The 26,194-nt window shown below is 45.8% G+C and overlaps 1 protein-coding gene across 1 annotated transcript in view; it reads right to left on the bottom strand.

Moving 5' to 3' along the window:
- Positions 1–21,662: 21,662 nt before the first annotated feature.
- The window catches only part of pemt (phosphatidylethanolamine N-methyltransferase), a 167,982-nt gene continuing 163,450 nt past the window's right edge, over positions 21,663–26,194 (bottom strand). Inside the window, exon 7 of the mRNA XM_072480824.1 lies at positions 21,663–24,423. Within this exon, the coding sequence (XP_072336925.1) occupies positions 24,369–24,423 (55 nt within the window). The 3' untranslated portion in view covers positions 21,663–24,368. The remainder of the gene's footprint in view (positions 24,424–26,194) is intronic.

Raw genomic sequence — 26,194 nt, 5'->3', positions numbered from 1 at the left:
TTATCCTTCTTCCTCACAGGAAAATGCCGGTCCTGAATTCCTTTCAACTGACACTTGAAAGCCTCCCACATGTCAGATGTTGATTTGCCCTCAAACATCCGCCCCCAATCTATGTTCTTCAGTTCCCGCCTAATATTGTTATAATTAGCCTTCCCCCAATTTAGCACATTCATCCTAGGACCACTCTTATCCTTGTCCACCAGCACTGTAAAACTTACTGAATTGTGGTCACTGTTCCCGAAATGCTCCCCTACTGAAACATCTACCACCTGGCCGGGCTCATTCCCCAATACCAGGTCCAGTACCGCCCCTTCCCTAGTTGGATTGTCTACATATTGTTTTAAGAAGCCCTCCTGGATGCTCCTTACAAACTCTGCCCCGTCTAAACCCCTGGCACTAAGTGAGTCCCAGTCAATATTGGGGAAGTTTAAGTCTCCCATCACCACAACCCTGTTGTTTTTACTCTTTTCCAAAATCTGTCTACCTATCTGCTGCTCTATCTCCCGCTGGCTGTTGGGAGGCCTGTAGTAAACCCCCAACATTGTGACTGCACCCTTCTTATTCCTGATCTCTACCCATATAGCCTCACTGCCCTCTGAGGTGTCCTCCCGTAGTACAGCTGTGATATTCTCCCTAACCAGTAGTGCAACTCTGCCACCCCTTTTACATCCCCCTCTATCCCGCCTGAAACATCTAAATCCTGGAACGTTTAGCTGCCAATCCTGCCCTTCCCTCAACCAGGTCTCTGTAATGGCAACAACATCATAGTTCCAAGTACTAATCCAAGCTCTACGTTCATCTGCCTTACCCGTAATACTTCTTGCATTAAAACATATGCACTTCAGGCCACCAGACCCGCTGTGTTCAGCAACTTCTCCCTGTCTGCTCTGCCTCAGAGCCCCACTGTCCCTATTCCCTTGTTCTCCCTCAATGCTCTCACCTTCTGACCTATTGCGCCCGTGCCCACCCCCCTGCCATACTAGTTTAAACCCTCCCGTGTGGCACTAGCAAACCTCGCGGCCAGGATATTTATGCCTCTCCAGTTTAGATGCAACCCGTCCTTCTTATATAGGTCACACCTGCCCCGGAAGAGCTCCCAGTGGTCCAGATAACGGAAACCCTCCCTCCTAAACCAGTCCTGAGAATAATGAGAGAATAATGCCTGTTCAATGAGGTAATTTCTCATTCTTCGCTACTCTAGACTATAGAAGATAAGCCCAGGCTCACCTCTCGCATTAAAGTGGAGATGCCGGCGTTGGACTGGGGTGGGCACAGTAAGAAGTCTTACAACTGGTAAGTGACTCACCTGAGGAAGGAGCTGCGCTCCGAAAGCTAGTGATTCGAAACAAACCTGTTGGACTTTAACCTGGTGTTGTAAGACTTCTTACTGTGCCCACCCCAGCATTAAAGGTAAGAGAAAATGGTGGGTCGCGAATGTTGGCCGCCATGTACCCGAAAGTTGGCCGGTTGGTAAAAATGAGTCCCTGGAAAAAAAGTTTGAAAAACACTGCTGTGAACCTTTCCATGCTTTTAGGAACCCAGAAGGTTCTGCTGCAAATAGCTCAGGACACCGCAGACAATTGAGGTTTGGACAAACTGCTGTCTCAAAATTTCCTCTTCTTGCACTTTCTCTCTGTACAGTAGCTGGAGTGAACAGGAGGATTTCAAAACGAACATTGATAGATTTTTGTCTTGAGAATTACAGAGCCAGGTTGGGTAGAAGGACTTGAGATCCAAATCAATCATGATTTAACATAACCGATTGAATGCGGGGTGGGGGTACATGATGTTCTGCAGCTGTTCTAATGTTCCGAGATTCCTTGCAGGAATTAACCCTCTGTGAATAGACAAACATACTCATAGATTTATGTTATTACATTATCAATAAAGTATGTGCATTGTCAGTGTGCATGTGCCCATTGGTGCCACAAATGGCTAATGTATTAAATGTATTAGTACGGTACAGCCTGATCAGTGTTTTCTATGATGATGCTGTGCCAATTTCCCAACATTTTGTTCAATTGAATTAATTATGTTTTCATCTCCTACAGCAGCTTGGCGACTGATTAGCTGACTGGAAAATATTATTATCATTGATGGATTGATAATCATTCCCTGTAATAAAATCCACGACAGCCAAATAATTCTGCCTGCCATTTTAATTTATATCTACAAGAAATAATTTTATAAATATAAATTTTCATCACGTTGGATGTTCATTGTTGTTAATTAGAATGTACAACTAAAGTGCATACTTTCAATTCATTTTCTAGGCCGATAGTTAAGGAATTCTCCAGTTTTGAGACGTCTGGCCCATTGTGGCTGGGTTAAGCCTCACCCCATCTTAGTGTGTCTGCAGCTGATTTGTCTGCCCGCCATCGGCTGGTGGGTTCAATGGTTTTATGACAGGTAAATCATGTTTGGTTAATTTGCTAGCGTTCTCCGAAGATGTAACAAGCCAAGTGGATAATGGGGATCCTGTAGATGTAGTTTATCTGGACTTCCAGAAGGTGTTTGATAAGGTGCCACAGAAGGTTAATACACAAGGCTAGATCACATGGGATTAGGGGGAATTTATTATCTTGGGTAGAAATCTGGCTGACAGACAGAAGATAGAGTCGGGATAAATGGATCTTTTTCTGGTTGGCAAAATGTAACTAGTGGGGTGCCACAGGGTTCAGTCCTTGGACCCCAACTACTTACAATGTTCGATCCAGAGATAGAAGGATCTGTAGCCAAATTTGCAGTTGGTACTAAAATAGGTGGGACAGTAAGTTGCAATGAGGAAATAAGACCGTTACAAATGGATATAGATAGGTTAATATATAGGTTAGATATAGAGTGGGCCAAAATGTGGTAGATGAAGTTTAACGTGGATAAGTTTGAGGTCATCCATTTTGGCCGGAAAAATGGAAAGGCAACTCATTATCTAAATGGGGAGAGACTTTGGGGTGCTCCGTGCAGAGGGATCTGGGTGTCCTCATGCATGAGTCACAGAAAATAAGCATGCAAGTAAAGCGGGTAGTAAAGAAAGCAAATGGAATGTTGGCATTATAGCAAAAGGAATTGAGCATAAAGGTGAGGAAGTGTTGTTGCAACTGTACAAGGCATTGGTAAGACCGCACCTGGAGTACTTTGCACAGTTTTGTTCCCCTTATTTAGGAAAGATGTAGTGACATTGGAGGCAGCTCAGAGGAGGTTCACTAGATTGATTCCAGAGATGAGGGGTTGTCTTCTGAAGAGAGATTGTGCAGTTTAGGCCTATACTCTCTAGAATTTAGAAGGAAGAGGGGAGATCAAATTGAAATATATAAGATGATAAAAGGTATGGATAAAGTAGATGTGAAGCGGATGCTTCCTCTGGTGGGGCATTCTAGAACGAGAGGTCATAGTCTCAGGATAAGAGGTAACAAACTGAGATGAGGAGAAACTACTTCTCCCAAAGGGTCATGAATCTGTGGAATTCACTACCCCAGAGTGCGGTGGAGTTAAGGAGTTAGACAGATTTTTAATGAGTAATGGGTTGAAGGGTTACGGAAAATGGGCAGGGTGGTGGAGTTGAGGCCATGATGAGATCAGCCATGATCGCTTTGAATGGTGGAGCAGGCTTAAGAAGCGAAATTGCCTACTCCTGCTCCAAGTTCTTATGTTCTAAGAAAGAACTATTCTGTCTAATTTCACCTTCCAGCTCTTGGTCTGTTGACTTGTAGGTAACAGCACCTCAAGCACAGGTCTGGTGTTCTTGATTAATAAGGGATTTCTTGATTAACAAGGGAATTAGGGGTTATGGGGAGAAGGGAAGAGAATGGGGATGAGGAACATATCAGCCATGATCAAATGGCAGAGTAGACTCAATGGGCCAAATAGCCTAATTCTTATGGTCCTATGGTGTGCAACATTGATCCAAATGGGCCACCTGATGGCACCGTTGAAGAAATGTGTTCGCAGATTGCTGATGCTTTTGTTGCTGATGCGGTGAGTGTTGCATGTAACTGACACATCACTGCAGGTTAAACATGCTGGAAGTCAAGGGCATTCAACTGTGCCTTGAGCACCAGTGGAATATGTGGATGCCAAGAGGGTTCTAGTGTAGGAGGGGCTGCCAAGCTGTGGCTCCTGGACAGAGAATGGCACTGATACATGGAACAAACCACACATTGATGGACAGATCATTTCTACGACAAGGTTCTGGACATGATAACACATTCTCAGGCTTATCCTCTGTTTCTGTTGAGGACCTTGCAAGGGGTGATACCGTGTGGTTTTTTTGTGAAAATGAGCTGATATTGCTTTGTATTGGTACCAATATGGAATGGTGACATTTCCCAGTTGATGCTCGTTAGTGTGAAATGTGGGCTGTTACGTAGTTGATTTTCAAATCTTTGTTATTGTTGGCCGTTTAATAAACATATCAGCCTTCTTGAAAGTGAACCCTCGGAAAGCAACGGTTCCTGACAGAGTCCCTGGACGTGCACTCAGATCCTGTGCGGGTGTATTCGCAGACATCTTCAACCTCTACCTACTCCATTCCGAGGTTCCCACCTGCTTCAAGAAGACCACTACATACTGGTGCTAAAGAAGAACCAGGCAACATGCCTCAATGACTACCATCCGGTTGCCTTGACATCTATTATTATGGATTCCTTCGAGAGGTTGGTCATGAGACACATCAACCTGGGGAGAGTTTAAACTAATGTGGCAGGGGGATGGGAACCGATGCAGGAAGTTGGAAGGTAGTAAAACAGGGACAGAAATAAAAGGCAGTAAGGGGGAAAGTGTAAGGCAGAGAAGCCATAGTCAAAAATCAAAAAGGGCGACAGTACAAGGTACAGTGACTGAGGGGAGCTCAGTGAATAGGACCAGGAATACTAAAAGAAATAAAACGGGAAGTGAAAACATTAATGGTAAGCGATGCGGCAGGTTGTTACAGGAAGATGTGGGTTCGACGACAAGGAAAATTAGGAGAAAGGTTAAGAGGAAATATAACTTAGGAGAGGTTACTGATCGAGGTGTTAAGATTCAGAACAGAGGTAAAAAAGCCAACATAAGTGTACTTTACCTGAATGCTCGTAGTATTCGGAATAAGGTAAATGAGTTGATGGCGCAAATCATCGTGAATGACTATGATTTTGTGGCCATTACTGAAACATGGTTAAAGGATGGTCACGACTGGGAGTTAAATATCCGAGGGTATCAAACTTTTCGGAAGGACAGAGTGGATGGTAAGGGAGGTGGTGTAGCTCTGTTATTTAAGGATGACATCCGGGCAACAGTAAGGGATGACATTGGTGCTATGGAGGATAAGGTTGAATCCATTTGGGTGGAAATCAGGAATAGTAAGGCGAAAAAGTCACTGATAGGAGTAATCTATAGGCCACCAAATAGTAACATTATGGAGGGGCAGGCAATAAACAAAGAAATAACAGATGCATGTAGAAATGGTACAGCAGTTATCATGGGGGATTTTAATCTACATGTTGATTGGTTTAACCAGGTCGGTCAAGGCAGCCTTGAGGAGGAGTTTATAGAATGTATCCGCGATAGTTTCCTCGAACAGTATGTAATGGAACCTACGAGGGAACAAGCGGTCCTAGATCTGGTCCTGTGTAATGAGACAGGATTGATTCAGGATCTCATAGTTAGGGATCCTCTCGGAAGGAGCGATCACAATATGGTGGAATTTAAAATACAGATGGAGGGTGAGAAGGTAAAATCAAGCACTAGTGTTTTGTGCTTAAACAAAGGAGATTACAATGGGATGAGAGAAGAACTAGCTAAGGTAGACTGGGAGCAAAGACTTCATGGTGAAACAGTTGAGGAACAGTGGAGAACCTTCCAAGTGATTTTTCACAGTGCCCAGCAAAGGTTTATACCAACAAAAAGGAAGGACGGTAAAAAGAGGGAAAATCGACCGTGGATATCTAAGGAAATAAGGGAGAGTATCAAATTGAAGGAAAAAACATACAAAGTAGCAAAGATCAGTGGGAGACTAGAGGACTGGGAAATCTTTAGGGGGCAACAGAAAGCTACTAAAAAAGCTATAAAGAAGAGTAAGATAGATTATGAGAGTAAACTTGCTCAGAATATAAAAAGATAGTAAAAGTTTCTACAAATACATAAAACAAAAAAGAGTGGCCAAGGTAAATATTGGTCCTTTAGAGGATGAGAATGGAGATTTAATAGTGGGAGATGAGGAAATGGCTGAGGAACTGAACAGGTTTTTTGGGTCGGTCTTCACAGTGGAAGACACAAATAACATGCCAGTGACTGATGGAAATGAGGCTATGACAGGTGAGGACCTTGAGAGGATTGATATCACCAAGGAGGTAGTGATGGGCAAGCTAATGGGGCTAAAGGTAGACAAGTCTCCTGGCTCTGATGGAATGCATCCCAGAGTGCTAAAAGAGATGGCTAGGGAAATTGCAAATGCACTAGTGATAATTTACCAAAATTCACTAGACTCTGGGGTGGTCCCGGCGGATTGGAAATTAGCAAACGTGACACCGCTGTTTAAAAAAGGAGGTAGGCAGAAAGTGGGTAATATAGGCCAGTGAGCTTAACTTCGGTAGTAGGGAAGATGCTGGAATCTATCATCAAGGAAGAAATAGCGAAGCATCTGGATGGAAATTGTCCCATTGGACAGACGCAGCATGGGTTCATAAAGGGCAGGTCGTGCCTAACTAATTTAGTGGAATTTTTTGAGGACATTAACAGTGCGGTAGATAACGGGGAGCCAATGGATGTGGTATATCTGGATTTCCAGAAAGCCTTTGACAAGGTGCCACACAAAAGGTTGTTGCATAAGATAAAGATGCATGGCATTAAGGGGAAAGTAGGAGCATGGATAGAGGATTGGTTAATTAATAGAAAGCAAAGAGTGGGGATTAATGGGTGTTTCTCTGGTTGGCAATCAGTAGCTAGTGGTGTCCCTCAGGGATCAGTGTTGGGCCCACAACTGTTCACAATTTACATAGATGATTTGGAGTTGGGGACCAAGGGCAATGTGTCCAAGTTTGCAGACGACACTAAGATAAGTGGTAAAGCAAAAAGTGCAGAGGATACTGGAAGTCTGCAGAGGGATTTGGACAGGCTAAGTGAATGGGCTAGGGTCTGGCAGATGGAATACAATGTTGACAAATGTGAGGTTATCCATTTTGGTAAGAATAACGGCAAAAGGGATTATTATTTAAATGATAAAAAATTAAAACATGCTGCTGTGCAGAGAGATCTGGGTGTGCTAGTGCATGAGTCGCAGAAAGTTGGTTTTCAGGTGCAACAGGTGATTAAGAAGGCAAATGGAATTTTGTCCTTCATTGCTCGAGGGATGGAGTTTAAGACTAGGGAGGTTATGCTGCAATTGTATAAGGTGTTAGTGAGGCCACACCTGGAGTATTGTGTTCAGTTTTGGTCTCCTTACTTGAGAAAGGACGTACTGGCACTGGAGGGTGTGCAGAGGAGATTCACTAGGTTAATCCCAGAGCTGAAGGGGTTGGATTACAAGGAGAGGTTGAGTAGACTGGGACTGTACTCGTTGGAATTTAGAAGGATGAGGGGGGATCTTATAGAAACATATAAGATTATGAAGGGAATAGATAGGATAGATGCGGGCAGGTTGTTTCCACTGGCGGGTGAAAGCAGAACTAGGGGGCATAGCCTCAAAATAAGGGGAAGTAGATTTAGGACTGAGTTTAGGAGGAACTTCTTCACCCAAAGGGTTGTGAATCTATGGAATTCCTTGCCCAGTGAAGCAGTAGAGGCTCCTTCATTAAATGTTTTTAAGATAAAGATAGATAGTTTTTTGAAGAATAAAGGGATTAAGGGTTATGGTGTTCGGGCCGGAAAGTGGAGCTGAGTCCACAAAAGATCAGCCATGATCTCATTGAATGGCGGAGCAGGCTCGAGGGGCCAGATGGCCTACTCCTGCTCCTAGTTCTTATGTTCTTATGTTCTAACCTCATACTTCCAGACTGCCTTGATCCACTGCAATTCGCAACTGGTCCACAGCAGGCAGTATCTCCCTGGCCCTACACACATCCCTGGGGCATCTCGACAACAAGGACTCCTACATCATACTCCTATTAATTGACCACAGCTCCGCCTTCAACACAATAATCCCAGCTAAGCTCATATGCAAACGCCAAAACCTAGGACTTGACTCCTCTCTCTCCAACTGGATCCTCGACTTCCTGATCCATAGACCACAATCATTAAGGTTAAACATCAACATGTCCTCCACGATAGTCCTCAATACCAGGGCCCCGGAAGGCTACGTACTTAGCCCCCTACTATACTCCTTACATACACGACTGTGTGGCAAATCTTGGCTCTAACTCCATCAACAGGTTTGCTGATGGCACGACCTTAGTGGGTTGGATCTCAAACATCGATGAGTTAGAGTACAGAAGGGAGATAGGGAACCTAGTGGCATGGTGCAACGACAACACTCTCTCCCTCAATGTCAGCAAAACTAAGGAGCTGGTCATCGACTTCAGGAAGCAAAGTGTCATACATACCCCTGTCTGCATCTGTGGTGCAAAGGTGGAGATAGACATAGACATAGAATTTACAGTGCAGAAGGAGGCCATTTAGCCCATTGAGTCTGCACCAGCCCTTGGAAAGACCACCCCACATAAGTCCACACTTCTAACCTATCCCCATTACCCAATAACCCCGCCTAATCTTTTTGGACACTAAGGGCAATTTAGCATGGCCAATCCACCTAACCTGCACATCTTTGGACTGTGGGAGGAAACCGGAGCGCTTGAAGGAAACCCACGCAGACAGGGGAGAATGTGCAAACTCCACACAAACAGTGACCCAAGCCGGGAATCGAACCTGGGACCCTGGATCCGCGAAGCAACTGTGCTAACCACTGTGCTACCATGCTGCTCCCATGTCCCAATCAGATGGTTGACAGCTTCAAATTCCTTGGTGTGCACAAAACACAACTATCTGTCCTAGTCCACCCACGTCCACACGACAACCAAGAAAGCACAACAGTGCCTACACTTCCTCAGGAAACTAAGAAAATTTGGCATATCCACATTGACTCTGACTAATTTTCACAGATGCACCATAAAAAGCATCCTATCTGGCTGCATCACGGCATGGTATGGCAACTGCTTGGCCCAAGACCGTAAGAAACTACAGAGTCGTGAACACAGCCCAGTCCATCATGCGAAACCGCCTCTGTCTACACCTCCCGCTGCCTTTGGAAAGCGGGCAGCATAATCAAAGACCCTTCACACCCGGGTTATTCTCTCTTCCAACCTCTTCCATTGGGCAGAAGATACAAAAGTCTGAGAATATGCACGAACACATTCAGAAACAGCTTCTTCCCTGCTGTTACCAGACTCCTGAATGATCCTCTTATGGACGAAACTGATATCTCTACGCAACTTCTCTACTGTTGTAGCACGATACTCTGTATGCTTCACTCTATGTCCATGCATTTACATTGTGTATTTATCATATATCCTATGCTTTTTCATGTATGGAACGATCTGCCTGAACTGTATGCAGAACAATACTTTTCATTGTAACTAGGTAGACGTGACAATAAATCTAAATCTAAACAAAATATTCTCAAGTGGTTTCTCGTGGGTACACTGTCGTGTTATTCACCCAGGGATAACACGGACTGCAACTGGATGCAGTTGTACTGGAAAGCAGACACCAAACGTAGACGTTGGTTCAATATGATTTATTGAATATCTGTAAAAGTGCACACAACTTGCTGTGGGTTGACACTCGACTACTCTAAGTGTGCTAACTATAACTAACTAGACCAGACTAGCTCTGAGCCACGTGTAGAAGATGCTAACTGATATATACACCCTGACTGTCACTACAGTTGTCACCAGTGGAAAGAGGCAGAGTGCTGATGCCTCGTGTGTTTTATAGTCGGAAACTCTCTTCTAATATTCTGCCTGGTGATTGGTTGTGTTCTGTCCTGTGTGATGATTGGATGTACGGAGGTCTGTTACTGCCTGTTTGTATCTCATTATGTGCATGAGTGCATATTATGACATCCCCCGCTTTAAAAAAAAATTTGTCGGTTGCTTAGAGCATATACGACAGTATATACAGATATAACTATTTACAGTAAATGGCGAGTGAATGAATATGTTCATGGAAGGTGTCTAGCATGCCGATACAGAACAATATGTACAAATCAAATGTCTATAAGTCCAATCTTTGGGGCTGGCATCGGATCCTTGTCGACCGCCTGAGAGGTGGAGGTGGGGATGACGGCGCCTTGACCGCGGGATTGCAGCCAGATTGGTGGCCTCGTGGAGAAGGTGTCCGGAGGAGGCATAACAACAGCTGGAAAGGTGAGATTCGGTGGTGGGCAGGCAACTTTGCGCAGTGCCCTTCTGTTGCGCCTGACAATGGAGCCATCAGCCATACGAACCACAAACGACCAGGGAGCAGCTGTCGAACAACAACAGCTGGGGCTGACCAGCCGCCCTCTGGTAACTTGATGTGAACAGCATCTTTCGGAGAGAGCACAGGCAAATCAGTAGCATGAGCATCGTATGTCAGCTTTTGGTGGTTCCTGAGTTGCTGCACCTTTTGCAGCACTGGGAGGTGATCCAGGTCTGGTGAGTGAATGGCTGGAACAGTCGTCCGCAGGTCACATTTCATAAGGAGTTGTGCCGGAGACATACCGGTGGACAGAGGGGTTGCCCTGTACGGCAGCAGCGCAAGGTTGAAGTCAGAAGCCGAGTCCGCAGCCTTGCAGAGCAGTTGCTCATGATATGGACCCCTTTCTCGACCTTCCCGTTAGATTGCGGGTAGTGCGGGCTTGAGGTAATGTGTTTGAATTGGTACAGCTTGGAGAAATTGGACCATTCTTGGCTGTGGAAGCAGGGACCATTGTCACTCATGACAGTGAGCGGAATACCATGCCTGGCAAATGACTCATCCAGTTGTATCTGCCAGAAACCATGCAATGCATCTAGCTTCGTGAAGAACTTGGCGTGTGCCATCTCACTGGTTAGTTCCTCCCGCTTCAAGATCGGGTAGTATTCCCGCATTATGTTCCGGTTAAGATCTTTGGGATCTATACATATGCGCAACTCACCTGAGGGCTTCTTCACACAGACCATCGAGCTGACCCAGTCAGTCGGTTCCGTCACTTTAGAGATTATCCCCTGATCTTGGAGGTCCTGCAGCTGCGCCTTTAAATGGTCCTTCAGAGGAGCCGGCACCCGGCGTGGTGCATGGATCACAGGCGTGGCATCAGGCCTGAGTAAGACATTGTAGCAGTATGGCAGAGTACCCATCCCACTGAACACATCCGTGTATTGTGTCAGGATTTCATCAATGTCAGCCTGAAGATCCACATTGGCAGAGGACATGGCATGGACTCGATTCACGAGTAGCTTGCTTGCATGGGCACCAAGCAGGGGAGCCTTGTCAGGCTTGACGATTTTGAATCGCAGTGTGACATTGATGGTCTTGTTGGAGACATGCAGGTGACAAGATCCTAATGCAGTTACGGCATTGCCATTATAATCAGGCAGCTGGCAGGCCGGCGGAAGAATTTTGGGTCGGCTTTTGATGTGGTCAAAATCTGCTTGTGATATGAGATTGGCTGAAGCACCAGTGCCCAGCTTGAACTGGATGCTGCATTGGTTAACGTGTATGACAGCACGCCATTCGTCCGCAGAATCCATGTTGAGGATAGATAGGCGTCTTGCTGAATTTGAGGAGGCATGTTCACATGTAGTGATGATGCCCACACGATATGGTGACTCCAGGCAGTCGTCCTCTGGATCCGTAGTGCTACCAGGATCAGAATCCAGTAGCCCTTGCTGCACACATTGAACGCGTTTGCGTTGAAAATGGGTTCGCTGGCCCATGACCGGTGGTGCAGACCTGCACAAGACTGCATAATGTCCAGGCTTCCCACAATTTAAACATCGCCTGCCTCTTGCAGGGCATTGCCGCTTGAAGTGGGCGGTGCCGCAGTTCGGGCACATCATGACGTTGATGTTGTTACGCTCAGTGCGTCGTCGCACATGTGTAGTGCGGTCAGCTGCCGTTCGCACCTGCGCAGTTTGGTCTTCAGCCGCTTTGTTCTCCTGTTCGTCGTGCGCATGCATGGGACCCCGGGAAAAGCACGTGAAATGTCTACCTTCATCGTTACTGAGGCGCCGCATCTGGGCGATGGCCTGTGCACTCTCTGCCTCGTGGGAGGCAAGTTGGTCCTGTTCTGCCGATTTAAGGTGGGAATAGCGACTTCTCGTCTGTTCATGCACTTTACACGTCTCGATTACGACTGGCAGGGTCATGTTTTTTATTTTAAGGAGCTGCTCCCGCAAAGCATCGGAGTGGACCCCAAACACGATCTGATCCCTGATGATGGAATCAGCGGTGTCACCATAGTTGCAGGACTGCACTAATATACGGAGATGAGTTATAAAGGATTGGAAAGGTTCAGCCTTACCCTGAAGGTGTTGCTGGAAGACATAGTGCTCAAAGCTCTCATTTGTTTCGACTTCACAGTGACTGTCGAATTTGGCTAGAACGGTCTTGAATTTGGTCTTGTCCTCGCTGTCGGCAAAAGTGAGCGAGTTGAAACTTTGGATGGCTTGGTCCCCCGCAGTCGATAGGAGCAGCTCGATTTTTCTGGCATCTGACGCATCCTCGAGGCCCGAGGCCTCAATGTAGAGACTGAACATCTGCTTAAAGACCCACCAGTTGGCGCCGAGATTGCCGGAGAGCCGTAGCTTTGGAGGGGCCTGGATCTTCTCCACGCCGCTGGAAGGCACTTGCTGGTCGTCACTGAATCACTCATGGTAAATTGCTTAGATGAAGTAGACTCCTGGTACCATGTCGTGTTATTCACCCTGGGGTAACATGGACTGCAACTGGATGCAGTTGTACTGGAAAGCAGACACCAAACTTAGACGTTGGTTCAATACGATTTATTGAACATCTGTAACAGTGCACACAGCTTGCTGTGGGTTGACACTCTACTACTCTGTGGGTTGACACTCTACTACTCTTAAGTGTGCTAACTATAACTAACTAGACCAGACTAGCTCTGAGCCACGTGTAGCAGGTGCTAACTGATATATGACTGTCACTACAGTTGTCACCAGTGGAAAGAGGCAGAGTGCTGATGCCTCGTGTGTTTTATAGTGGGAAACCCTCTTCTAGTATTCTGCCTGGTGATTGGTTGTGTTCTGTTCTGTGTGTTGATTGGCTATACTGAGTGTCTGTCATTGCCTGTCTGTATCTCATTATGTGCACGAGTGCATATTATGACATCGGTAGACGTGACAATAAATCTAAATCTAAACAAAATATTCTCAAGTGGTTTCTCGTGGGTACACGTGCCATGTCTCAGATGGTAATTATTGCATTGCATTTCAATCAAACTTTGAAGCCTGAACAGTTTGCTTGAACTCGAGAAGTGTCAGCACCATAGAGGCAGCAGCCAACAATCAAACACTCAAGAGCTGGGCTTCAGCACTGGGGATATCCTCACAATAGGGTAAGTGTGTGGATCAGGGGAGGTCACCTGAGCACAGTCTCTCTGGTGTTGCCGGCAAGGGTCTGGGATCTTGGGGCTCCTGCTGTGTCCAATATAATGGGGCCCATGTTGCCACCCGTGCTGTCATTGAGCGGTGCACAAGCCCACTCAAAATGTGGTTCCGATGTCTGGACTTACCTGGTGGTGCACAGCAGTACACCACCCAGAGGGTCTCCCACTTTGTGATGGTCTGCTGTGCCCTGCACACCCTGGCACAGCAGTGCGGCAACATGCTGGAGGAGGAGGGGGGACATACAGCTTCGTTGGAGGAGGAGGAGGGGCTGACCAGTAGGGGATGGTGGATGAGCCCAGGGAAGAGCTATAGGAGCAACCGGGGGTTGGAGGAAAGGCAGTGGCATGGGTCCAGTATGCCCGGGGGACTAGGGTGGCCCTGATCCTCGCCCGCTTCTCATAGGATGAGGCTTTGTCCATCAGCTCCTCCATCCTCCCCCCAATTCCCATCCTTTTCCTACCATTCTCCTACTTCCCCCACATTCGTGCCCCCACCCCCTCCCCACCCCAGTCCTCCTGTTCCATCCTGCCAGGGTCTCTGCAACATCACCCCAAGGTGATGGGCCTTTGTTGGCACTATCAGTGAGTCAATGTACAAGGCAGGAGAGTGATGATCACTCGCTGTCATAGGGTCATAGAATCGGCCCATCATGTCTGCACCGGTCAAAAACAACCATCTAACCATTCTAATCCCATTTTCCAGAACTTGGTCCATAGCCTTGTATGACCTGGGATCGCAAGTGCACATCTAAATAATGTGCGGTAACCTCTGATGCTCCTCCGTGTATGCCAAAGTGTATATCCTGTCTTTCTGCAGACAGCGCGTTCACATGCATCCTCTGAATGGGGCCTTAATCGGAAACATTTGAGCTTGGACCACTGTGCCCAGGATGACAATGGGTAGGGGGATCGGAGAGCGGCATGTGGTGGGGGTGCAGGCAGGCCTACTATGAAGATTAATGTGACAGAGGCTTCACATGTATTGGGTGTAATGTGTTTTAATAATGAAAATTGAACATTTCCATTCCCCCTGTATTATTCCTTGGGCTTGCGCATGCGCAGATCTATTGGCGAACGACGTTCGATCTTCTTTTGGCTGCGCATGCGCGGCTTGCGCATGCGCAGAACGATCTGAATCGAAAACGTCTTTTTCAATTGCGCATGCGTGGTTGCGGTTTCCTGCGCATGCACAGACCCAGATTTGCGTCTTTTGTTCCCCGGGCAGTTTAAAATGTGCTCAGGCACCATTTTAACTTCTTCAGACCCGTGGAAAAGAACTTTTTCGTTGTTTTTTATTATTAAAACATAGTCATTTTTTTCTTGCGATCTGCACTTGTCAATCGCGATTTCCAGCTTTAAACCTTTCAGTTCTGATGATTGTTTGAGTTTCGCATCACTCATTCCCTGTGCAATTTGGTCTCTGAGCATTGAATGTCTTAAAGCAGCATTGTTACTGGTATTACAGTAGTCTTCAAATGTTTGAAGTATTACTTCTAATTTTGTGTTGTCTTCACCTTTTAAGTAATTAAAGCAGTTATAGATTTCTCTGGCTTCATGTCCTGCTTGTAGAAGTGCTATTTTCATTTCTTCTGAGGCCGTGCCCAACTCATTAGCTATGATATATAGTTTGAATGTTTGTTTAAAAATGTTCCATCTATGACTTAAATTACCAGTTGTTTTCAGCTGCAGTGGAGTTCCAACGAGTTTCATCAACTCAGCGAAGTCTCCCCACGTACGAGTTTTCTTCTGTTTTCGATCTTGCTTTGTCTGCTTCTTGTGTAACCTTCCTGAAGTTCCCTGGTACCATGTATTATTCCTTGTGTCTGAATAAAGCTCGTAGTCTTACAGTTGAAGTAGATGTTTTATTTCAATGAATTCTTCTCTCTCCAGCACTTATACTGTTACATCTGAGCTGCCTGGCTGTGTCCTGCTCACCAGCTTCCGTTCCTGTGACGAGTCTTGACTTCCTGTTTGTCTATATATATATATATATATATATATACACACATCTCTGGTGCTCCCTCTAGTGGTTACTTAGTTGTAGTGTATTTACATTAACCCCTTGTGTATATACAATGATGCATATCACTACACCTCCTAGCTGCAGATAGTCCCCCCCCACACTCCAATGCACACTCAGTGATTCTCGATCTTCTTGATCTATTGTGCCCTACTGCTATTTCTAGATGTGTCCCCAGGATGTACATCAGAGATGGAGAAAGCCTGCTGCTTTCTGTGACCTGTGGCCTTTGATGCTTTTGGCGGATGTCCTCTGGAGGGCCTGGTGCCAGATGGCCTTGGGTGACTTACTGGTTTCACCCTGCCATTCTGTTCCGCCCACTGCCCTTGAGATGCGCCGAGGGCGAACTGAGATCGCCATCAATTCCATTGTGGAAGGTCCCGGTTTGGCCTCCAGCGCTTCCTTCTACCTGACAGCTCCCGGAGGACTCTGGGAGTCTCCATGGGATGGAGGGGGAGTTGGAGTGAGTTCTCTAGGCCTCCATCATCTGGCTCTGCCAATCCTGGCACCTCCCCATTGTCTGCACCATGGTTTCGACACGCTCAGTGACAGTGCCCCGGCGATGTCCACCTGCATATGGGACATATCCCTCAGCGACTGGGACATTCTCTGCAGTGCATCGGCAATATCCACCTGTGTATGGGACATGTCCCTCAGTGACTGGTACATGATGGCAAGGCCCTCAGTTATGGTCATCATGAGCATGCCTTAGGAACCATCACTCAAGACGCTGACCTCATGCTCCAAGCTTTCTGCTGTGGTCACCACCCTAGCAGTGTTGGCCTCGGTGCAATGCATTGTCAGCACCGAGTCCTTGCATTTGGGGCTTCTCCAGTCGGCTATGTACTTGCTGGAATGCTGCTGACATTCCCTCCTGAATCTCATGGGCGTGTCCTAGCATCTGCATCAGTTCTGGGATAACCTTGTCCAGAGGCTTGGCATCTGATTGGGACTCAGTGGAGTCCTGGGATCCAGCAGACCTCCGACTGCTGACTCCCTTGGATGTTCCTCCCTCCACTTGATGTGTATCAGCAACAGTGTGGTGCTCACCTGATTGTGCCCCAGATGCTTGTCCACTGATGTCGCCCACCGAGGTGTGTGACTCTGCCCTGGTGGAAGATGGGGGTGATAGCTGTAATGCGTCATTGGTGGTTTCCTCAAAGCAGATCTCTGGTACTCCACCACCCCCGAATCAGCCCTTCCCTGCTTATTATGGTCTATCTTTTCCTCCGGGGAAAAAGATAGGCATTGTGAGCTGCACACTTGATGTATCAGATGGCATGTGTGGGCGCTGCAACTGGACATGAAGGGGTTGTGCTGGTGGGTGCCAGAGAATGCTAAGGAACAAGCACGAAGATCAGATGTGGGGAGGGTGTGAGGTGTCAGCAAGTGATTTGTGGGGTTGGGGGAGGTGTTGGGAACTTGAGTGGTGGCAGGCAGAACTGATGCCAGGAGAGAGGTAGTAACTCACCCTTGAAGCTCAGTGGAGGTCGTTGGTCTTCTTCCAACATTGGATGGCGGTCCTCATGGTCATGCTGCCCACACTGACAGCTGATGCCACTGCCATCCAGGCAGCATTGCTGAGCCTGCTGCTGGTCCTATGACCCCCTCGGGGGAACAGGATGCCCCGTCTCGCATCCACAACGTCGAGAAGCCTGTCTAGGTTGACATCCCCAAAGCGTGGAGCAGGTTTGCGCGCAGCCATGCTTGTGTGTTGACTGGAGTGAGTGGTGAGGGGGCGTTTAAAAGCAGCTCCTCCTTATTAGCGGCGAGATGCTGATGCGCGAGTCTGGTGAATCAGACGATGAGACAGCCAGTAATGGCGAGAAGCTTGTGGGGGCTCATTTCTGGCACTAAGTGCCATTAGATACGGGCCGCGATCTCCCCAATGCGGCTGTAGAGAAACACTCTGCCAATCGTGCCCAAAATGACACTTAGAAATTTTTCCGTTAAATCGCGCCCCTACTATCATGCTGGCGCGATACAAGATTGGATGTCCTGACTGGATTCTGGCGGCAGGTGGCCAGCTGTGTTCATGTGAATTGATGAGATGCAAATGAGTACAAATGGCATTAACACCCCGAGTCATTGGGAAGACTGATCCACTATTACCCCGCCATTGGGAGAATTGGGCAGATTTGACTTTTTGGCTCCCGTTATATTCTCTGCTTCCGCTTGCCACCAAACCTGTAACGGGATGGGAGAATTCCACCCTTAAATATTCATATGTTTGCGATGCTTGATGTGAATTCTCATGAGAAATTATTTATTTTAAATGGTGATAATTTCACAGCAATGAGGACCTGGGTTCAATCCTGGCTCTGGGTCACTGTCCGTGTGGAGCTTGCACATTCGCCCCGTGGCTGCGTGGGTCTCACCTCCGCAACCCAAAGATGTGCAGGGTAGTTGAATTGGCCAAGCTAATATGCTCCTTAATTGGAATTTTGTTTTGCTATTCCCAAGCAGCAGTGAGTGACCCTTATATTGTCTTAGGGTTAAATCCAGCGGAGTTGTTGAAATACTTCCTCAAATGCTTGCACATGCTTATCTGTTCAGATTGGATTTCCTGTGTACTATTCATATTTCCAAATCAAAGTCCTGTGTGCGATTGATGTGTTTGAAGCAAATTCCACTATGTGCTATTCATCTATTTGTTTCTAATTGCTAATTTAATAAAGGTGGATGAATTGGCGAGGTCACTGATTATGAAACCTTTCCCTGAACACAAAGATGTTACCAATGATGTGTTTATATTATGCTTGAAATCTGTACTGATCAAGATGAGATGTCTTTACTGAGGTATGGAAAATGTTGTGCCTTTTTGGACCATTAACTGATTTCAGGTCAAGTAGGTCACGGGTTACATGCACAGTAAGTGGATCTTTACATTGATTCAGCAAAGTGCCCCACCGTCCAACCTCAGAACATTTGTACAGTATATGTGTGGCCTGCCTTTTTCTATCTCAGTTTCATGTTTTTTTAACATGCCTTGGCTTTGAATCAAGGAAGTTTCAATATTAAGCACTTGTCCACTGAACTGTGACTAATTTGATTCTCTGATGATGTCCGTTCATTGCGTAGATAAGCAGCTTGCTTTTACAAAACTGTACGTTGCCTAACCAGTAAAAATCATTGATAGATCAGTGTGTACTTTCACTATCTGATCCGATTGGACCGTTGCCTGGAAAAGTTCATTCCAGCCTCCCAAGGCCTCCTGTCCTCCAGAGGCCAAATTATTTCCCATGGCACCATGGTTTCTGTCCTAGGTTTAACCCTTTCAGTGCAAGTGAACGAAATGGTTGTGGAGGGATTACAATTCAGTTGTTAAAAGGGTCAATAGGTGGAATTTCACAATACTTCTTCTCAGTGTTGGTTTCAAAGAGAAAACCAGAGAGAATCCTGCTGGTATTGTCGGTGGGAGAACACGCTGGTCTGGATTTGCCGATTTCTAGGCTCTGTCCGGGGGATCCGTGGCATTTCACGTCACAAAAATCGGTGCCGCCCCAGCATCGATCCTCCGACCTGTGAGGGGCTAACAGCCGTGCCACGTAAAACTCCAGGCCTCCACGACAATAACGGCCGGAGAATTGCCGTGTCCATGACCGCGCATTCGCACGGTGGCGGCCTGCAGCGGTCGTGCCGTACAACATGCTACCGGCCGTGAACGGATTTGACCTACCTGACAGGTCGGGTTCCCGACCACTCAGACCACACATCTCCCGCGTGGTCGGAAACACGTCCCATCGGGGGCGGGGCATCAGGGAGGACCTTCATGTGACGTCCTGAGGCCCGTGCGTGACGTTACCTGAAGGCCCTCCCCCGATGGGCAGAGTTCCCGATGGCATGGGGCACATTTGCTCTCAGTTTTCGGGAACTGCCACAGTCGGGGGGGGGGGGGGGGGTGGGAGCCGTGCTGCTGGCTGGGGGGGCTTCAGCGAGGGCTGAGGGAACTGGTGGGGGGTGGCCTGCGGATGGTGAGGGGGGTCCAGGGGGGCATTATCTTGCAGGTCGGGTCTGCGAGCGGCCGGCGCCATGTTGCACTGTGCGACCGCTGCAGATCGTCGCCGTGCATATGTGTGGCCATGGACCCGGCGATTCTCCGCCGTTTATTTCGTGAAGGCCGGAAGTTTTACGTGCTAGCCCCTCACCGGTCGGACGATTGGTGCTGGGGCCTCGCCAAAATTTCTTCGTTCTCTGGACAAGAATTGCAACCTATTTATGTTTCCCCTGGGAGTGCAAGTTGGGAAGCAATTCCGTATCCCTTGCCATGCAAATTTATACATGGTGAGAAATACAAGGGATTCCCAAGTGTATCCCGCTATCTGGCCGTCATTTTGAGTGTGTGGCCCGCTAATGAACTCCTGCAGTTGGCCACCCCCTCCTCCAACTACCCCCCCCCCCCCCCCCCCCCCCCCCGGATTGCCTTGGACCTGCATGTTAGCAAATAACTAAATAAAACTCACAATCATAATTACTTTACAGGTGAATCCACCATTAAGGAAGACACAATGAAAAATAAATTGATCAAGGGATGACCTGTTTATACAGAAGCTGTACGATGAAAGGCGTTACTGTTAGTCAACATCAAGGGCTCATAGGTCAGGTACATCTCTACTGCCAGATTGACTCTGGGTAAAGGCTTTGCTATCAGCAGCAAAGCATTCATGTCCATAAAATATCAACAGTGTAGCCAGATGTTTTAAACAGTAGCATCTCAGGAGGCATTCTTATAGAATTCTAACAGTGCAGAAGGAAGCCATTTGGCCCATCGAGTCTGCAACAACCTTCTGAAAGAGTACCCTACCCAGGCCTACCCCTCTGGCTTATCCCTGTAGTCTCTAACTCCACCTCACCAGTACATCTTTGGACACTACGGGGCAATTTTATCATGGTCGATCCACCTAACCTGCACATCTTTGAACTGTGGGAGGAAACTGGAGCATCTGGAGGAAACCCACACAGACACGGGGAGAACGTGCAAACTCCACAATCACCCAAGACCGAAATTGAACCTGGGTCCCTGATGCTGACCACTGTGCCATCCCAATTCTCAATCAGAAATAGCACAGGTGAAGCTGGGGAAGTGCTGCTCCTGCCAGACTCAATTTGTCTTTGAAGAAGGTGGTATCATAATGGTAATGTCACTGCTATAATAGCTTTGTTCAACTGGACCACAGGGACAAATCCCACCATGGTAGCTATTTTTGGATGGGCAAGGCATGCTGGCATTCCTAGTGACACTCATGCTCCATGAACAAATAAAAATATATTACCTTGTGAAGCTCAGAAATGGATCTATTGTATTTACACGAAGTTTTGGGAATAGCATATATTTTCAAGGTATTTGAAAGGATACGTCAGTATCACTGTGACGCCGATTTTAGTTGTGGGCATTTGATGATTGGTACAATTGGATACATGACTCCAAAAGCCACAATCATATTCCTTTGTGCTCAGTGTGACTCCAGCCAGTGGAAAGTTTTCTCTTGATTCCCATTGACTTCAAATTTGCTAATGCTCTTTGAAGCCACACTCAGTCAAAGATTGCCTCGATATGAAGGGCAGGCACTGTCATCTTACCTCTGGAATTCAATTATTTTGACAATGTTTGGATCAAAGCTGTAATGAGCTCTGGAGCAAAGTCGTCCTGGCAGAACCTAAACTGAGCATTGTTGAATAGGTTATTGGTGATAACCTATTCACCAATATAGGTTGCACCCTTCATCATACTTACATAGAAACATACATATAAAATAGAAGCAGGAGGAGGCCATTCGGCCCTTCGAGCCAGCTCCGCCATTCATTATGAGCATGGATGATCATCAAGTTCAATACCCTGGTCCCACCTTCCCCCCCATACTTCTGATCCCTTTAGCCCCAACAGCTATATCTAATTCCTTCTTGAAATTACACAATGTTTCTGCCTCAACTACTTTCTGTGGTAGTGAATCCCACAGGTTCACCACTCTCTGTATGAAGAAATCACTTTGTTGATGATTTGACAGTTGGGGAGCGAATTGGCTGGAACAGATACATCCAATTATCTCCACTATCATGGGAATACAAAAAGAGGTGCAACACGAGGAGAGGAGAATCTATTATTTAATTATACAAATCATCTAAAAAAGAACAATTAATATTTTTGTGCAAGATAACAAATCACAAACATTGTCATGAAGAACACATTTTACTGTACCCAATGTTTCAAATTCACAATTATAGAATACACAGAAAATCTGTTTTTATAACATAGTAGTCGCTAATGATGTCCTTGCTCTCGAGTGCATCTGGTGGTCAGACAAAGTCAAGTGCGGTTTCCTCCGCTTTTCACATCTGTGAGGGAGGGAAAGCTTTGAGGTTATTCAAATCACAGCAAATCCTTCCTGGTGGTATTTTTCCAATGCGGTGGTCATGGATGAAAAACTGAAAAGTTTAGTTCCCTTTTATGGCAGGTGCAGCATTTGGTATTTAATGTGTTTTGTGTATGTAACCAAAGTTATGGATAAATTAAATAGTAATATCTGCTATAACGTAGCACTGCTGTTTCTGACCTGAAGAATTACAGGGGCACTAACTTGAATGCTTGGATTTACAACGTGAAATCGATATCCCAGATAAAACATATAACATGTTATTCTGGTACAAATTATCTTTAACCTTTCACAACCTAAATTTTGACACATTTTAAAAGACTATAAATTGAAAGATATAAAAGATATTTTTTAAATGGTAAGTCTTTTTTTGTAATCAGCTGCAAGTGTTTCTAAGTATGTATCAGAGCCTGTAGCAACCAAAACACTGGCAAGCTGCAATGGTGTTTACAGGGACTGGATTGACCTCCTTAGATTTTATAGAGCAGATGCACTGAATTCAGAGGTCCTTGCCTACGTCACTCCAGCAGTCTGCTACACTTGCCAGAAACAAACAGAGGAGTTCTCAAGATGGAAATAAATTTTAAACCTCGTGTTGTGTTGATGAAATATGATATAATGCAACTGGCATAAAGTTACTAAAACACTGAAGATATCATATACTTTCTGCAGGAGTAGAAACTTGGGCAGGTTGGCTACAATCCAGTTATAAGATTGCTCAAACAGAAGTGCCTGTTAAAATATGGCTGCTCGAACACTGCGCCAGGGGACCTAGACCTGGTCTCTAGGACAAGGCAAGTGCATTGGTAGGTTCCGGGGCAGGAATCATGGTCTGTAGCGGGGGAGACCTGGGGCAGGAGAATCCTTGTGAAGCCCAGAGGAGCATTCCTGCTTCACAAGGAAACCGGCAAAAAAAACTTTAAATGGAGACTACTTGGGCCTCCTCGGTTCCTGCGTCTGAATCCTGACAGGCTTGGCATTGTGGGAGAGCCCCAGTGTTCCTTGTTCAGACCTCCAGTGAAAATAATACTCATGGCAAAGATGGAATTTGCATTCAGAAATAAATCTGGACTGAAAAGTCTAATGATGACCATGAAACCATTGTTGTAAAAAAAAAAAACCCATCTGGTTCACTAATGTCCTTTATGGCCTCCATGTGACTCGAGACCCACAGCAATGTGGTTGACTCTTAAATGGCCTCGCAAGCCACTCACAATCGCTGGAAAGCTTATGGGACTGCAGGGATTCAAGAAGACAGCACAGCACAGCAAGGGCCCTGGCACCCACATCCCATGAATGTCAATGGTGCAGTACCCATTGTGGTGCATTGCCCAAGTAGACTGGAGCCATTGAATCTTGTCCTCACACAGAACAATACTTGTACATATTTCATCAGAGGGTCACTGATAGTAATCAGGAACAGGAACCCGGGTTGATTTTGCCTGCCCTTGCTTAGAGACACTGGGTCCAAGTTGCTGTTCCCAACCCAGTTGATATCAACTAAATAAGGACAGGCCAGGAATTGAACTTGGAACTTTCCAGTCTATATGGCACCAAAGTGGTTTCTTACAAAAGATAATGGGAACAGATTCCACTGTATAGAAAAATACATATTTTTCTTATCCATTAATGTAAAATACAATTTAGTGTACATTTGAGATAGTATTGTTCATAACATGCTCTTTTTGTCAGAATGCATTTTTTGCAAACTGCAATATTTTTAGATCTAGCATAATACAATTCTCACTGTCCCAGCTCAAGACTCATGATAGATTAATGGGAATGACAAGTCCAATTTCTATGAAAGATTTAACTCTCACCAGATTCAAAAGAATATATATTTTTAAAATCAGACTTACAATGTAATCGTTATGTCATTAGATGTGAAGGTAACACTAGGTTTGGAAGGAATTAAAGAGATCACTGATAAGGCAGCAAGAAATGTTTGGGTAAATTTATCACTGATGCAGCAAAGTTCAATGACCTAGTTTGAGAGTATAAGTTTAGTTTAGTGAACGTGAATAACATTATTTGATATTTTTGGCTTAATAACCTGTCCAGGTCTGAACAGACTGATGTTAGTATCGGTTCCATTTATATTTGCATTTACAGTGAGGTTGTACCAAACAATTTGGTGCTTGTCCATTAGCTATATGAATGAGCCCATCATTACTTTGAATTGTGTGAAACATTTTAAAACTCTCGTTATCAGGCATAACGTATACGAAGTATCACCCTTCAATCACCAGTTAACTATATTTAAATGGACCATAATTAGTAGAGCATCACATCTTAACTAATTAATAGTTATTAAATATTAGAATCCATTCATAAATCAGTGTAATTCCAAAATGAACCAAAGTGAGGAATCCAATTGAATCCAATTAAATCGTGTCCTCTTATCGAATGTACCAGCCATTCAGTTCTCCTTCATAGCCTTTTCTTTTTGACGATATACTTCATCTGTGAATGGGCTGACATTTACAAGAAAGAGACAAGTATCACAAAGGCTGTCAGAATAAAGTGCGTCTGTAACTGAAAATGCTGTTAATGCAGCTCTACTCTCATATTTTGACCAAATGTCAATACTCCCTACAATATTATATATTGTATAATATATATACAAAAGTGACCAAGAAAATCGGAGGCTTCCCCAAATCTACTGAGAATCTCTGGCCTCCCCATGGCATATTTCTCGGCGGCAGGAGGTGGTCCGCCATTGGCTGCCGGCAGGATCTTGTGGTCCCGCTACTGTCAATGGGGTTTTCCATTCAATCCATCCCATGCCGCGGGTTTCCTGGTGGCTGGGGTGCACTGTTGGCAGGACTGGACGATCCCACCCAAAATTCCACTCTCTCAATGATGGACCGAGTTGGTTTTCTATAATCAGCTGTTTAATTTTTTCCCCCAGAATACCTTTTGGGATTATGTATTGACAATATCAATCCCTATTCTGGCCATGTTGAAACAGTCAACAAAATCATTCAGAAATGGAAAATAAAAGGCGTACAATTTAATTTTTTTATATCGCTCTGCAACATTTTATCACTTGCCAATTTTCTTTCCTCTTTTTTCCTGAATGCATTGACTAGTTGCTGAATTATAACTTCCTGAATGTGAGTTGTCATTTTGTAACATGGCCAAATAGCCATTATTCATGTGTGCACCAAAACTATCAATGTTGGCAGGCCATTCACCTTGGTGAGTTCAACATGGCCCTGGCCTTGATTGATAACCATAGATCAATGTTCTCAGCAGGGGTTGCTGTATAGCAAGAACTCTGGCCAAATTCCCCCTTCTTAACTCAGGCTATGCTAATGTCCAGCTAAATTCAGCTAAGTCCAACCTTTCTGCTGTGTACCCACTGACTGGAGAAATGTGTTGATGGTCCGGAGCAACTGGACAAAGTATTTTTTTAATTCTAAAAGTGTACTAGTTCTTTGGTCAAAGGTTATGAAGGCCAAAGTGACTGAAACACAATGATAATGTACTTCAAAAGCTTGTCAATGGACAAGTAATCAGAGGCCCAGGCAAATGCCCTGGGGACATGGGTTCAAATCCCACCAAAACAGCTGATGGAATTTAAATTCAATGAATAAATCTGGACTTGAAAGCTTGACTAATGGTGACCACAAACCATTGTCAACTGTCGTTAAAGTCCATCTGGTTCACTAATGTCAGTTAATGAATTAAATCTGCTCTCCTTAACTGATCTGGCCGACATGTGACCCCAGACTCTTTGTGGTTGACTCTTAATGTCCCTCTAAAATTGCCAAGCAAGCCACTCAGTTGTATCAAACGGCTACAATGCCTGAAATGAATGAAGCCGGATGGACCGCCCGACACGGACTTGGCACTGGAAACGACAATGGCACACTCGGCCCTGTCGACCCTGCAATGTTCTCCTTTCTAACACCTAGAGCATGTGCCAAGATTGGGAGAGCCATCCCACAGCAACAACCTGTCATTATCATACTCACGGAATCATACCTTACCGATAATGTTCCAGACACCACAATCTCCAGACCTGAGCAGGTCCTTTCCACTGACAGGACAGACCTACCAGAGGTGATGACAGAGGGGTATACAGTCAGGAAAGAGTCCTCAACATCGACCCTGGACCCCATGAAGTCTCAAGGCATCAGGTCAAATGTGGGAAGGAAACCTCTACTGGTTACCACCTCCTGTCCCCTCTCAGCTGATGAATCAATACTACTCCATGCTGAACACCACGTTGAGGAAGCA

This window comes from Scyliorhinus torazame, chromosome 17 (assembly GCF_047496885.1).
Source record: "Scyliorhinus torazame isolate Kashiwa2021f chromosome 17, sScyTor2.1, whole genome shotgun sequence".
NCBI classification, from domain to species: Eukaryota; Metazoa; Chordata; class Chondrichthyes; order Carcharhiniformes; family Scyliorhinidae; genus Scyliorhinus; species Scyliorhinus torazame.
The sequence above is the reverse complement of the archived record's forward strand: the minus strand, read 5'-3'. Positions and strand labels throughout refer to the sequence as shown.